Consider the following 12500-nt stretch of genomic DNA (forward strand, 5'->3'; position numbering starts at 1 on the left):
GATGAATCTATTAAAGGAGAACATAAAGTAGTTTTGGACACTAATGTTGTATGGCAGCAAATCTCTGTGTTTAAAGCCCGGGCTGTTGTTATGCTATTCTCTAGTAGATTACCCCCAATAAAAGATATTGCATTAGCCATTGATAATGGATTTGGAATGCCTGTCATAGATAAAATTTTCTATGCTGGGCAAGGTCTTTATGAAGTGCTTTTTGCTAAGAATGAGAACAGGGATGCTTTCCTATCTCAACCTACTGTCATTTTATTTGGAGAAGTTGTCCATGTTCTTGACTGGCAACCCATAAAACAAATTAAAGAAGCATTGTTGTCACAGAGTCCTGTTTGGGTAGAATTCATTGACTTGCCTTCTTACCTGTGGCCATGTATTAAGGAGATAACTGGCTCCTTAGGTCAAGTGCTTTACTCTCCCACCATAAACTCCCCCAATAGGAACAAAGCCTGTTTGTTATGGAATACTGATAAGCCCTTTCCTGCTACAATTGAGTTGGACATTCCTCTCATTGGAAGTATTGTGCTGTACCTCAAATGGGGAAATCTCATTGGGGCTTGTTTCCACTGCAATAAAGTGGGGCACTTCTCAAGAAATTGTCCCACCATATCACCTCAAACTAACCTTATCCCATCCTACCCTGGTAGCAAAATTTTAGTTCCCAAAGAGCAGATATTTGGGAAATCTTCCTCAGCTCACCCATGGGGTGACAAGAGAGCATCTGCACCTACAGGGCAGTCTGCAATTCCTGTTGGAGGAGATGCTGTATCTCCTTCATATGCTCAACCTCCAGGTGTTAACAATGCTGCTAACAGAAATGTGCAAAGACCCTTGTTTAAACCTACACAAGGAATAGGGAATGCAAGGAACCAGACAAACACCAATGCAGCACCTTCATCATCCAGGCCTCTCCCTGGGATCAGAGGTGGAGATAGAGGGAAAAGAGCCATTGATGCTGAAGGGTTTCAGCTGGTAGCTTCTAGGAAATCATTCAGAGCCAAGCAACAATCATCTGGGTATATTAGTCCTAATGTTTTTGATCTACTTAAAGAGATGCCATCACCTGAAACTTTGGCTGCACTTGAGGAAGCTTGTAATACAGCTAAAAAGCAAATACAGGATCCTAAAAATATAGATAATTTGGAAATTAACATGACAGATTCTGAGGAAAGTTCTCAGGGATTGAATTCCACTCAGGTGGTGCTTGATTCTCAGTAATGAAGATTGCCTCATATAATGTTAAAGGTCTAAATGACCCAACTAGACTAGGCATATTCAATAAATGGGTTCTACAAACTGATAGTGACATTGTGTTTGTCCAAGAGCATAAAATGCATTCTAGAGGTGGAGCCACTTTCCACTTTAAAGGCTATTCTTGTTTCTATGGAGGTAAAATGGGAGAGTACTCTGGAGTACTAACTCTCATTAAAAATTCTCTAAACCCACAATGGGTCACAGATCACAGATCTGGCAGAGCTTCTGTCTTCTTAGTAGACAGCCCATGGGGCAGATTAGACATTCTAAATATTTATGCAAGTAACAATTGGCAAGAGAGGGCAGATCTCTGGTCATGGCTTGAATCAGTGCCTGTGCAGCAAGGTATATGGGGGGGAGATTTTAACATGGTGCTCAACAGTCAAGATACTACTTCTATGCATTCTATCATATCCTCTCAAGAAAGCAGTAGTTGGCTACAGGTTGCAAATGAACACCATCTTGTAGATGCATGGAGCTCAGGCCAGAATTCCCCTGGCTATACTTTTCACTCTAAATCTCATCTCATGTCTTGGTCTAGGCTTGATAGAATCTATTTCATTAGGGACTCTTGGCTCCCTGCCAAATGCAAGATGCAAGTGCAAATTCAAATGGCTATGTCTGATCACTTTCCTCTCATATTGGAATTTTCTGATGCTGATGCACTCACTAAGCAAGTTGGTGATCACAGAGGGTTGATGGTTAATAACTCTTTATTAAATATTGTCTCCTTTCAAAATGATGTTAAAAAACTGATTAAAGCAGTGCTTGAAATGAATCTATCACATCTGGAAGCATGGGTCTCTATCTGTAAGGGTATGCAACAGTGTATCAGAAAGGTAGGCAAGCAGCATGCTCAGCAACAAAGAGTCAGACTTGTTAATCTACAAAATAAACTGGTTCCTCTGCTATCCTTGGTACATACAGGGCATGTTACTGTTCAGGTATGCAGGGAAATTGAAAACATAAGAGGATCATTGCTTGAGATTGCTCAGAGGGAAGTCTCTAAATCCAGACACAAATGCAGAATCAGAGAACTTGCAGATTGCAATGACACTAGCAAGGCATTCTACAAAAAACTCCAAGCAAAACATAGAAGGGAAGGGTTCAACATGCTCATCTCTGAGGATGGTTCTGAGAGCACAGATAGCCAGTACATTATGCAAGAAACAGTGTCATACTTTGAAAAAATCCTAAACCCCCTTGCTGATAGATGTGTAGAAAGACAAGCTGCTATTGATATTTTGTTAGCAACAGTGGACACCTCCATTTCTGGAAGTGATGCCCAGAGAATGGAGATCCCCTTTTCTGCTAATGAAGTATTCTATGCTCTCAGTAAAATGGGAGTAGACAAGACTCCTGGATACTGTGGTCTCTCTAAAGAATTTCTGATCTGTTTTTGGCAAGAACTTGGTCCAACTGTGGTTTCTCTTATCAATGATATTTGGGCACAACAGTATATGCACCCAGATCTTAAGCAGGGGGTAATCAAATTGCTGCCTAAGTAAACCTTCTGTAATCAACTTCATCACTGGAGGCCCATAACTATGATGGGACTCTTATATAAAGTGCTGGCTAAATCTGTTGCTCTCAGAATTGCTCCTCAGTTGAGGAAACATGTACACAAAAACCAATCTGGGTTTATTGGGGGCAGGTCCATATTGGACAATATACTATCAGTGCAACTGGGGATTGAACTTGCTCAAAAAACTGCTCAGAACATGGTTATGCTACAGATAGATTATGCCAAAGCATTTGATACAGTTGCTTGGGATTTCATTGAACAGGTTCTTCAAAAGATGGGCTTTGGGAAGAAAATAAGCAGATGCATATATCTGTTAGGGGCTGCAGCATATTCTAGGGTTCTCATCAATGGCAGATTAAGTCCTCCAGTTTATATGAGCAGATCAGTCAGACAAGGATGCCCCTTGAGTCCCCTTTTTTTTGCAGTGGCCACACATCCCCTCTTTACTTTTTTGGAAACTCAAGCTGCTGCAGGCAATATTCAAGGGCTTCAACTTACCAGAGAGCAACTCTTAGCCTTGGGATTTGCAGATGATACCATCTTGTTTCTACAGGCTTCTAATAGGAACATTATCAAATGCATGCAATATATATCTCTGTTCTCTTTGGCTGCTGGAATGAACCTGAATCTGCATAAATCTCAATTAATTGATATTACTGCAGAAAATTTTAATGCATTGATATGGGCTGGTAAGAGAGTGCATCAGGGTCACATTTTTAGACATCTGGGCTATCCTATTGGAGTCAATGTGACTAATAAACAGCTCACATCTTGGGTGGCAGACAAAGTTCAGACCAAAATTGCTTCATGGTTCTGTGATGAATGGCCTCTACATGTTAGATTGAGGATTGTGCAATCTATCCTGCTTCCCTATCTGCTCTATTATATCCCTCTGTTGAACTGGAAACCTTCACACTTGAGTATTTTTGAAACTGCATTCAAAAGGTTCTTATGGGGGAACAAGGGGAAAACCTGTGCATTCATCAAATGGGATATGATCTGTCAACCCAAAGTGAGAGGGGGACTGGGAGTGCTAAATCTGGCTGCACATGCTCATGCAAGAAGAGCAACCATGCTTAAACACATGTTTTCAAGAGATACTTTATGGGCTAGATGCATGTGGCAGATCATTGGCTATTCTGTTGTGTATTTCCATGGGGCTTGGGATTTATCTGATTGGGAGAAACTCTTTTCACATGCACCTTTGAAAACAGGTTGTCAAACTGCACAACTTTTTATTGACTCATGGAAACACATCTGCTCCTTTCTGATTTGGGATGGCAGAGTTAGATACACAGGGAACTCACTAGGGGATGAAAATGTGTTTTGGAGTTTTTTGTTTAAAAAGGCACCCTGTTATAAATTGGGTAGGAAAGCTTTGACAATGTTCAAGAAAGGGGTCAGGCACATCAAGCTGCTAATTGATTCTGATGGCAAGTTTGTTTTATTCTTGACAGCTAAGAGAAGGTTCAGATTAGGCTGCAATTTCAGACTTGCTTGGAATGAACTATGTACATACACATTCAATCTGCAGATTCCACCTAATACCAATTTGTGGGAAAGGTTGGCAGCTTCCAGGGGAGGCAGTTTCTTGGTGGAAGTCCACAACCTCACAGTTTTATCAGGTTCTCTTGGCACAACAGAATATATCAGAAAGATGCAATAAATTGTGGAGAATGCATAGATCTCAGGATTGGTGGATTGCCAGATTATCATCAATATGGAGCTTACCCTGTTCACATAAGCACAAAGTGTTTGTTTGGAGACTCTTAGCAGGTGCCCTGCCTACTGGGGAGTTGCTTCACAAGAAAAACATTGGCAATGGGAAATGTGCCCTCTGTGGGAAAATGGAAAACATTAAACATGTATTTTGGTACTGTAAACCAGTCAAAGAATGGTGGCAATGGATTTTGTCTCACATTCAACAGTGTATGCCTGTTAAAATTACACAGTTTTCAGTAACCTTTGGTTTATGCCCTATGCCTACTGTTGCATTGCAGTTCTGTATGCAGTCAATAAGGATGTGGTTCTTATTCTATATCTGGAATGCTAGAAACTTTTGGTGCTTTGAAAAAGTTCAGCTTTGCAAGGTAACTGTTCCATGGAACATTATTAGAATTAAAGTGATGGAAGATTGTTACAGCATCACAAATGATCAGCTTAAAGCAGATTGTATGAGGATCATGACTCACCTATAACCCATGAGTCAGAGATGATAATGTAAATAGTAGAGTACATATTTCAAAAAAAAGAGAGAGAGAGAGAGAGAGAGAGAGAGAGAGAGAGAGAGAGAGAGAGAGAGATGGTTTTTATGATGATTGTAGTTGTGTTGATTTTACATCATTAGGTGAGAAGATGATTAATTTTCCTCAAAATCAAATCTTTGAAATTCACCACCTCCTTGGAAAATGGTGGATTGTTAATTTTGCATAATTATAGTCATTGGTCAACATAAATTTGCATGGTTAAGTTTTGCTTGGTAAATTTACCCATTACAAGAAGAGCTGTTTCACTTTCATTGATCAAGGAGAGGCAGGTCTTCAACGGTTCTGCGGAGAGTACAAACCCTAGCTCTTCTCATCACAGGACCTAAACGGCCTGAGAAACTCTAGACTCTTCTCTCGGAAATCCTAGCTCTTTCGCCGCTATGTCTTACGCTTATCTATTCAAGTACATAATTATTGGGGATACAGGTGGAGTTAATCTGCTCTGTTTTAGGGTTAATATTCTCTGCTGTCAGGAGAATCTGTGTTTTTTTTTGACGGTTTATTTTCAGTTTTTATGTTTTTGTGGTCAATCTGCTCTTTGTTACAGTTAAATTGTTCAATCTTAGGCCTAATCTGTTCTGAACTCTGGATCGGATGCCTGATTTGCGTGTGTGCGGATCCAGGGGTGGGCAAATCGTGCCTTCTGTTGCAATTCACAGATAAGCGCTTTCAACCTGTGCACGATCTGACCATAGGCGTTGAGTTTGGTGCCCGCATGATCGCAATCGACAACAAGCCAATCAAGCTGCAAATCTGGGACACAGTAAGACAGGCCCGCGAAGGCGGCAATACTCAATTTGCTTTTCTCAATAATATCATGTGAAACTGCAACTCTGGTTTGGATTGATGGGTGTAGCGTTAAAGCCTATGCATACATGAAAGTATGTGTATATCAAGGTGCCAACTATAAAAGTACAACACTTATGGGGTTATGTATTACTGGGCTGCCACATCGAAGCGTGTAGTGCGTGGTTGCCACATCAAAGCAAGTACGTGTGGGTTTGCAACATCAAAGGATGTATGTATAGTCAGTCAGTTTGAACCTGGGTATCACCTGGAACGATTGCCACATCAAAGGATGCATGTGTGGGGTTGCCACAAGAGATTTATATGTTGGGGTTTGTGTATATGCATTGCCACATCAAATTTACAGGTTGTTAAAGATTAGGGTTTATGTATGCATTGTCACGTTGCAAAAATACCGGAGAGGTCATTCAAAGTCAAGTATCTTTGAGTGAATAAGCTGCATGTATGGCAGAGGAAAATGTGGAAGGCAACTAATACCGTCCATGAAACTGTTATACTTTCTGTTGACTAGGCCGGTCAAGAATCTTTTAGGTCTATCACAAGGTCTTACTATCGTGGAGCTGCTGGTGCATTACTGGTTTACGACATCACAAGGTTAAGTTATGTTTTTCAAATTTCCACATTGATTTTTGGAGAGCTATTGTTGCCCTAGTTTACATTAAAAAAAACCCCTGCAGGCGGGAAACATTCAATCATTTAGCAAGCTGGCTAGAGGATGCTCGCAACCATGCCAATTCAAATATGACTATTATGCTGATTGGAAACAAATGCGACCTTGCTCACAGACGAGCAGTGAGCACAGAAGAAGGTGAACGGTTTGCAAAGGAGAATGGCTTAATTTTCATGGAAACCTCAGCAAAGACTGCCCAAAATGTTGAAGAGGTATGGTTTTCTTCTAGGGTTTTGTATACTATCTCCAATTCACAGGTGAACATTGTATATTTATAGAGCATGTCTTAGAGTCCACTCATACTATCCTGGGTGGCCAAAGGGTTTGTGTGTATGTGTAGTATGGTATTGCTTACATACAAATGTTAAATAGTTCAATTAGCACACAAACAAAATGCATCTTAAACTGAGGATAGGAAAGAGAAACACCCACAGACATCTTTTTGTCTTGGGTCCCACCTCCTATATGTGCTCCTCCCCTTCTCTTCCTTTCCCCTTCCATTCTCATAGATTATCTCCTTTATTGATTGGAATCTGTAGATTCCTTAAAAGTTTGCTTCACTGAGCTTAGGATATTTTACTGTGCATTCTCTTTGCGTTGGAGGAAGGACCCTAGCTACTGCTTTTTGCTGCAAATTGGCCGTGGGCTGCTCTTGATCTGTGTTCTGATTCTGCTGAAGGCTGGTGCTTCAGCATTTAGGCTGAAGGATGGGACACAACTGAAGGAGGGAGAGGATAACCTACACAAGATAGTCAGGGTGTGTAAGATCCCTCCAAGATCACCCTAAACACAAGCAACAAGATTAGTACCAAATAGAATGGGTGCAGGCTAAGCTTCCGCTCCCCCCCCTGCTCGCGCTGCAGCCTGCACGCACACCCGCCTCTGCTCATTCGCGCCCCCCCCCGCCTCTGCTCATTCGCCGCCTGTGCTCATTCGCGCCCCCCCTGCCTCTGCTCATTTGCGCCAGCCCCCCCTGCCTGTGCTCATTCGTGCCCCCCCCCCCCCCCCCCCCCCCCCCCCCCCCCCGCGCCCCCGCCTGTGCTCATTCGCACCAGCCACTGCTCTTTCGCGCCCCCCGCCTGCTGTGTCTCCTTCGTGCCCTTGCTCTCTCCCCTTTCTCCGTGACCTGCCCCCCCCCCTGCTCTATCTCCTTCGCGCCCTTGCTCTCTCCCCTTTCTCCGTGACTCCCCCCCTCTGCCTGCCTTCGCCCTCTCCCCCCCCCTTTTCGTGTTTCATCCGCCCCCCCCCCCCCCCCCCCGCGGCCCTTTCGCCGCCTTTGTTTTAATGCCCTCCCCTCATTTTCTTTCCGCCCCCCTTTGTTCTCCCCCTCCTCCGCCGTCTTCCGCCCTTCCCCCCCCTGCCCCTCCCCGCTCCGCCTCTTGTGCAGCTCGGTTCTTGCAGGGCTTTCCGTTTACGCTTCGCCTTCGTCAAAGCTTCAGACACTGATGGAGGCTCCTCCCGCCCCACCTCAGAGGGACTCTTCCGTAGCCCTCTCGCCCATCCTTGAGGATACCCCCATCAGGCTTTCTCTTTCGCCAGAAGAGGAAGCGAGCCTCGCCCCGCAGAGGTGGAACGCCTCCAGGCACATTCCACCATCTGCGGTATAGTTGGCACTCGCCCCAGCAAAGGGGAGATCCGGGATCTTCTCCAGGCCCGCCTTCTTGCAGATGTGGGCAAGATCCTGGACGTTCAGCTACTGGGCCGCGGACACTACCAGATTGAGTTCAAGACAACCCAGAGCGTGGCCGAGGTCCTAGCCATGAGTCCCCTTGACATCAGGGGCGCTCGGGCCTTCTTCAGACCTTGGCAGCATGGCTTGGACCCAGCAGCGGCCGAGCAGGGAGAGTGCCTATTTCATGTCACAGTTTGCTTCCCTGGACTCCGCCGCCCGCGAGTACCTTCCGCTCCTTTCTAGGATAGGAGCATTGGTGGGCTCGGTGCTTGAGACTGGCCCCACAGCAGCTTCAGTGGTGGCTAGAGCAGCTGGCTTGCCTTCGGTCGGAGTTTTGGTTCCTGACATCTCCTCTCTTTCGAAGGTCATTCAGCTACCTAGGAGAGGGGGGGGATGGATCGATCAGAGAGTGGAGTTCTCGGGCTCCCGAACCAGTGTTTTATATGCAGGTAGGTCGGCCACCTGGCCAAGGCCTGCCCTCGCAGGAGACCCCAACCTTCACCGCAGCAGCAGGCCCCCGATGGCCCGCCCACAGATGCGGCTCGGCAGGCAGCCTCTGGGACACCTGCTCAGCCCAGAGAGACCTCGGATTGGCAGCCTGGACAGGGGCGCCGTAGAGGGAGTCAGCCACAGCAGCAGGCCCAGAGGCCGATGCAGCAGCAGTCACAGTCTCAGCATCACTGGGTTCCAGTGAGGAACAGCTTTGCTCCCCTCCAGGAGGAGACCCCAGCGCAGACTGAGGATCTGGAGATGCCAGCATCCCCTCCTTCCCCCCCACCCCCACCCCCACCCCCACCCCCACCCCCACCCCCGTCCCCCCCTCCCGCCTCGCTTCCGCCTTCGCCTCCTCCCGTTCCCGCTCCCGTTTTGTCAGCGGCTCCTTCCCCACCCCCTTCTCCCCCCCCCCCCTCCTGCTCGCCTCAGCTCCTCGGGAGGCCCTGGCAGTACCTTGGCGCTCACCTGCTATTCGGCCGGCACTGAGCACCGACCTTGCTCGAGCATCGCAGAGGAGACCTACCATGCCGATTCGGACTTCACGGATATCCTCTATCCGTAGTCGGCTGAGTAGGCTCGACACTAGACAGCGCTCGGAGGCTTTTGACTACTCCTTCACACGGCTTTTTGGAGCGGAGGGCCCCCATGAGCCAGCACCCATCAGAGTGCATGTGGTGATACCTCCGGCTCGAGGGGAGGAGACACTTGATTTAGCGGTGGCCTTCTCCTTCCCTCTCTGTGGCACTAGTGACCGGGAGTGGACTCTGGATCTCGCTCTTAGCATACTGAAGACTCAGGCAGTTGAGTTTTTGTTCCTTCACTGGATTTCTCATCCGCCGTCTGGACACAGGAGAGGGATTTACGATGGGAGCTCCTCGGCAGCCTCACCATCTGGTTCACCTGGAAAGCCCGGTGTTTCAGGGCCTTTGAGGGGAGACTGGAGCCACCAGCAGAGACTGTTCGGGGGATTTCGCAGGAGCTGATCCACACCCTGCGCGGACAGTATGACCACATCCGGGGCGACTTGGATGCGGCGATCTTGCGGCACCAGGCCTTCTACACCACTTGGCGCAGTGGCCCCTTCTATACACTACATGCGGGTACCCCCCGCTGGCATTACAGGCCACCTGTTTGGCTTTTCCCCCCTCCTATTGTATGATATAGCTCTCAGTTATTTGTACTGATCTTTGTACCTTTTTGCACCTAGGGAGAGTCTCCCTAGCTACCTTGATTGGATCTCTGCTCTGCCTTCTTATGAGCAGGAGAGTTTTTTTGTAGCCCAGTGGGCGTTTTTTTAAACTAATGAAAGGATCTTTTCTTGGGAAAAAAAAAAAAAGAATGGGTGCAGGCTGGTCACTCCAGTCCATGGTGGGAGTATCTTTGGTCTGGCTCAAGCCTCAGACCCACTGTCAACAACCCAATAATAATTAAGTCACTTACATAGTACCAAAGCTTCCATAAATATCCATCGAGTCATAAATAGCTAGCAACTATGGATTTACTAATAATCCACTGTAGTCACATGTGTTAGCTTGCTTTTCCTAATCTCACGGCTCCCCTAACCTTGTCGGATCAGGTCCTTATCTAGAGGATTAGTAGTAGGTATGTAACAGACTTCCCCACCTGAGATATTTCCACTCTCGGAAATGAATCCGGGAAAGCCCATCCACATCAGAGAACTGACTCCAATATTAGGTTCACATATGTATGATTTTTCCACATAGTCACCTAAGTAGGAATCAACTTAATCACAAGCCACTGTTCTACAGGTTATCGAGGATCTATCATTCGTATATAACATAAACAAACTGTAACCGGTTGCTGAATGCTTAGTACTGGTGGAGGCAAACTTGACCGTTGGGATGTAACTCTCCCAACAATATGGTCTCCTGAAGACGGATGCATATCCTCCAAAACCTGGTGCACCTTCTCTGTTTGCCAATCACAAACCGAGAATCATATAACTATCAGGTATCTCAACACTCTCATCGCGAGTAATATCAAAAAATGCACACATCATGACCGTGTTCAATAAAGAACACCACTGATAATACGTATCAGGCTTGTGTTCAATCCAAAACATCATCAATAAAAACCTCTAGTGCTAGCCAATATGTGTCGATGCACATCCATGCAACGACTATTAACCTTCAATAGTCCCGTACACCAACACAAGCAAAGAAACAAGACATGGTCCCCGCTTCAAACTCAGAGGCTAGTAAGCAAGGTTGAGAGGCTCCCCCCCCTCCCCCCCGCGCCTTTGATGGAGAGGAGCCTTTTATAGAAAAAGTTGAAACAAGACATTACAAAATCCAAAAGGATCCAAAATATATAACTCAGATTTTGGGGGACCACCCGGGCTGAGAACCCTAGACTCAAACATTAAAAAACCCAAGATTGAGAAAAATTCCCCCCTCGATGCCAATGAAGATCTAGTGTCGTTTCCAAGCTATCGACGCTCGGGCCATCATTTTAGCCAAGGTAGAATACCTAGAAATGGATATGTTCGATGAAGATGTTAATGTTGATGCCGAACACATATGCCTTGAGATAGGCATCAATGTTGAAAGATCCTAGAACTCCATGGAAGAAGCATAGGATATAGACCATGTGGTGGTCCCTATAATGAAGACCAAACAGCTTTCTTGGCCTTTGTGAATGCCATGGTTGAGAAGCAAACTTTCTATCATATCAAACATACTCATGGTAGAGTCAAACATAGCATCTAATACATAGAATATATCCTCTTCTATGACCAAGATACCACATAGCTGAGAGATTTCAGCAATATTGTGTGAAGCACCTCTTTGTGCTAATTGTGCATCCCCCTCGAGGAAGGAAAACAGTTGGTGCTGCTGCTAGGAGCAAAGAGAGCTGACAGGCGTTGGCTGAATGCTGCTGCTGGCTGGGCTGGCACAAAACGCAGCTAGTGTAGATGATGTTGATATTGCTGATGGGCTGCCTGCTGGTCAGCACATGAAGTGGAGCAGATGACTACGTGGTGGTGTAGACACTGCAGTGTTGCCTTGTGAGGATATATACGGGTGGCAGAAGCTACATCAAAGGCGGCTGAGATGGCGGCAAAGAAAACACAGCATGATGGCGGTCACTTAAAAAAAGCAGATTGGCATGATGATGAGGTTAAATGGATGAATACTGGGCTCTGATGAGGAAATAAAAATGCAGAAACCCTAAATATGCAAAAACCCTGAAGGTGCAAAACTCTAAAAACATAGAAACCCTAAAAGTGTAGAAACCCTAAAAATGCAGAGATGCCAACATGAGGAGGAGAAATGGCTTGCCTGAGCACTGATACCATATTGGATATCACAGGAGATCACTCATGGAGCTATGGAGGATGAAATATCATCATCATGGTGCAGTGTGTAGAAGAGAGAGAGAGAGAGCTCAAGTATGAGAGATTGCACGACTTGAATGGGTACTCATAATATATGATACATGCTTTTGTAGGCATTGAGCCTTAACCTTTGATCCTAAATAAGAGGTTGTTCACACCTAGTGTGTTCACACCATTGAGGACACTTGACTAGACTCGAAACTAGCTCCGAAATACCTAACAAACCTGGCTATTATTGGCCCTTGCTTTATTTTTAAGCTATATGCTTTATTTATAAGGTTTTAGCCATTATTAGCCCTAGCTATTATTTATAAGCTCTTAGCCTATTTAGACCTCATTTTGCTAGCGCCCTTAGGCCACGTGTGAACCCTCTAGGTCCCCACGCCCTAGCTAAGCCCTTAACCCTAATCTTGGGTTAGCACACGCCCCTAGCCCTAATCCTA

General features: G+C 45.7%; 2 protein-coding genes across 3 annotated transcripts in view; both read left to right on the forward strand.

Annotated features, from left to right (window-relative positions):
- LOC147606905 (uncharacterized) overlaps positions 1 to 1227 on the forward strand; it is a 1490-nt gene extending 263 nt beyond the window's left edge. The window contains exon 1 of the mRNA XM_086791460.1: positions 1 to 1227. This exon is cut by the window's left edge and continues 263 nt beyond it. Coding sequence (XP_086647586.1) covers positions 1 to 1227 — 1227 coding nt within the window.
- A 4035-nt stretch (positions 1228 to 5262) lies between these two features.
- LOC147606906 (ras-related protein Rab-2-B-like) overlaps positions 5263 to 12500 on the forward strand; it is a 9176-nt gene continuing 1938 nt past the window's right edge. For both annotated transcript variants that reach the window (XM_086791238.1, XM_086791239.1), the window contains exons 1-4: positions 5263 to 5481; positions 5679 to 5818; positions 6374 to 6456; positions 6540 to 6744. In XM_086791238.1, coding sequence (XP_086647364.1) covers positions 5436 to 5481; positions 5679 to 5818; positions 6374 to 6456; positions 6540 to 6744 — 474 coding nt within the window. In that variant the 5' untranslated portion in view covers positions 5263 to 5435. The remainder of the gene's footprint in view (positions 5482 to 5678; positions 5819 to 6373; positions 6457 to 6539; positions 6745 to 12500) is intronic.

Source organism: Cibotium barometz, chromosome 56 (assembly GCF_041138505.1).
Source record: "Cibotium barometz isolate CiBa-2024 chromosome 56, ASM4113850v1, whole genome shotgun sequence".
Lineage (NCBI taxonomy): Eukaryota > Viridiplantae > Streptophyta > Polypodiopsida > Cyatheales > Cibotiaceae > Cibotium > Cibotium barometz.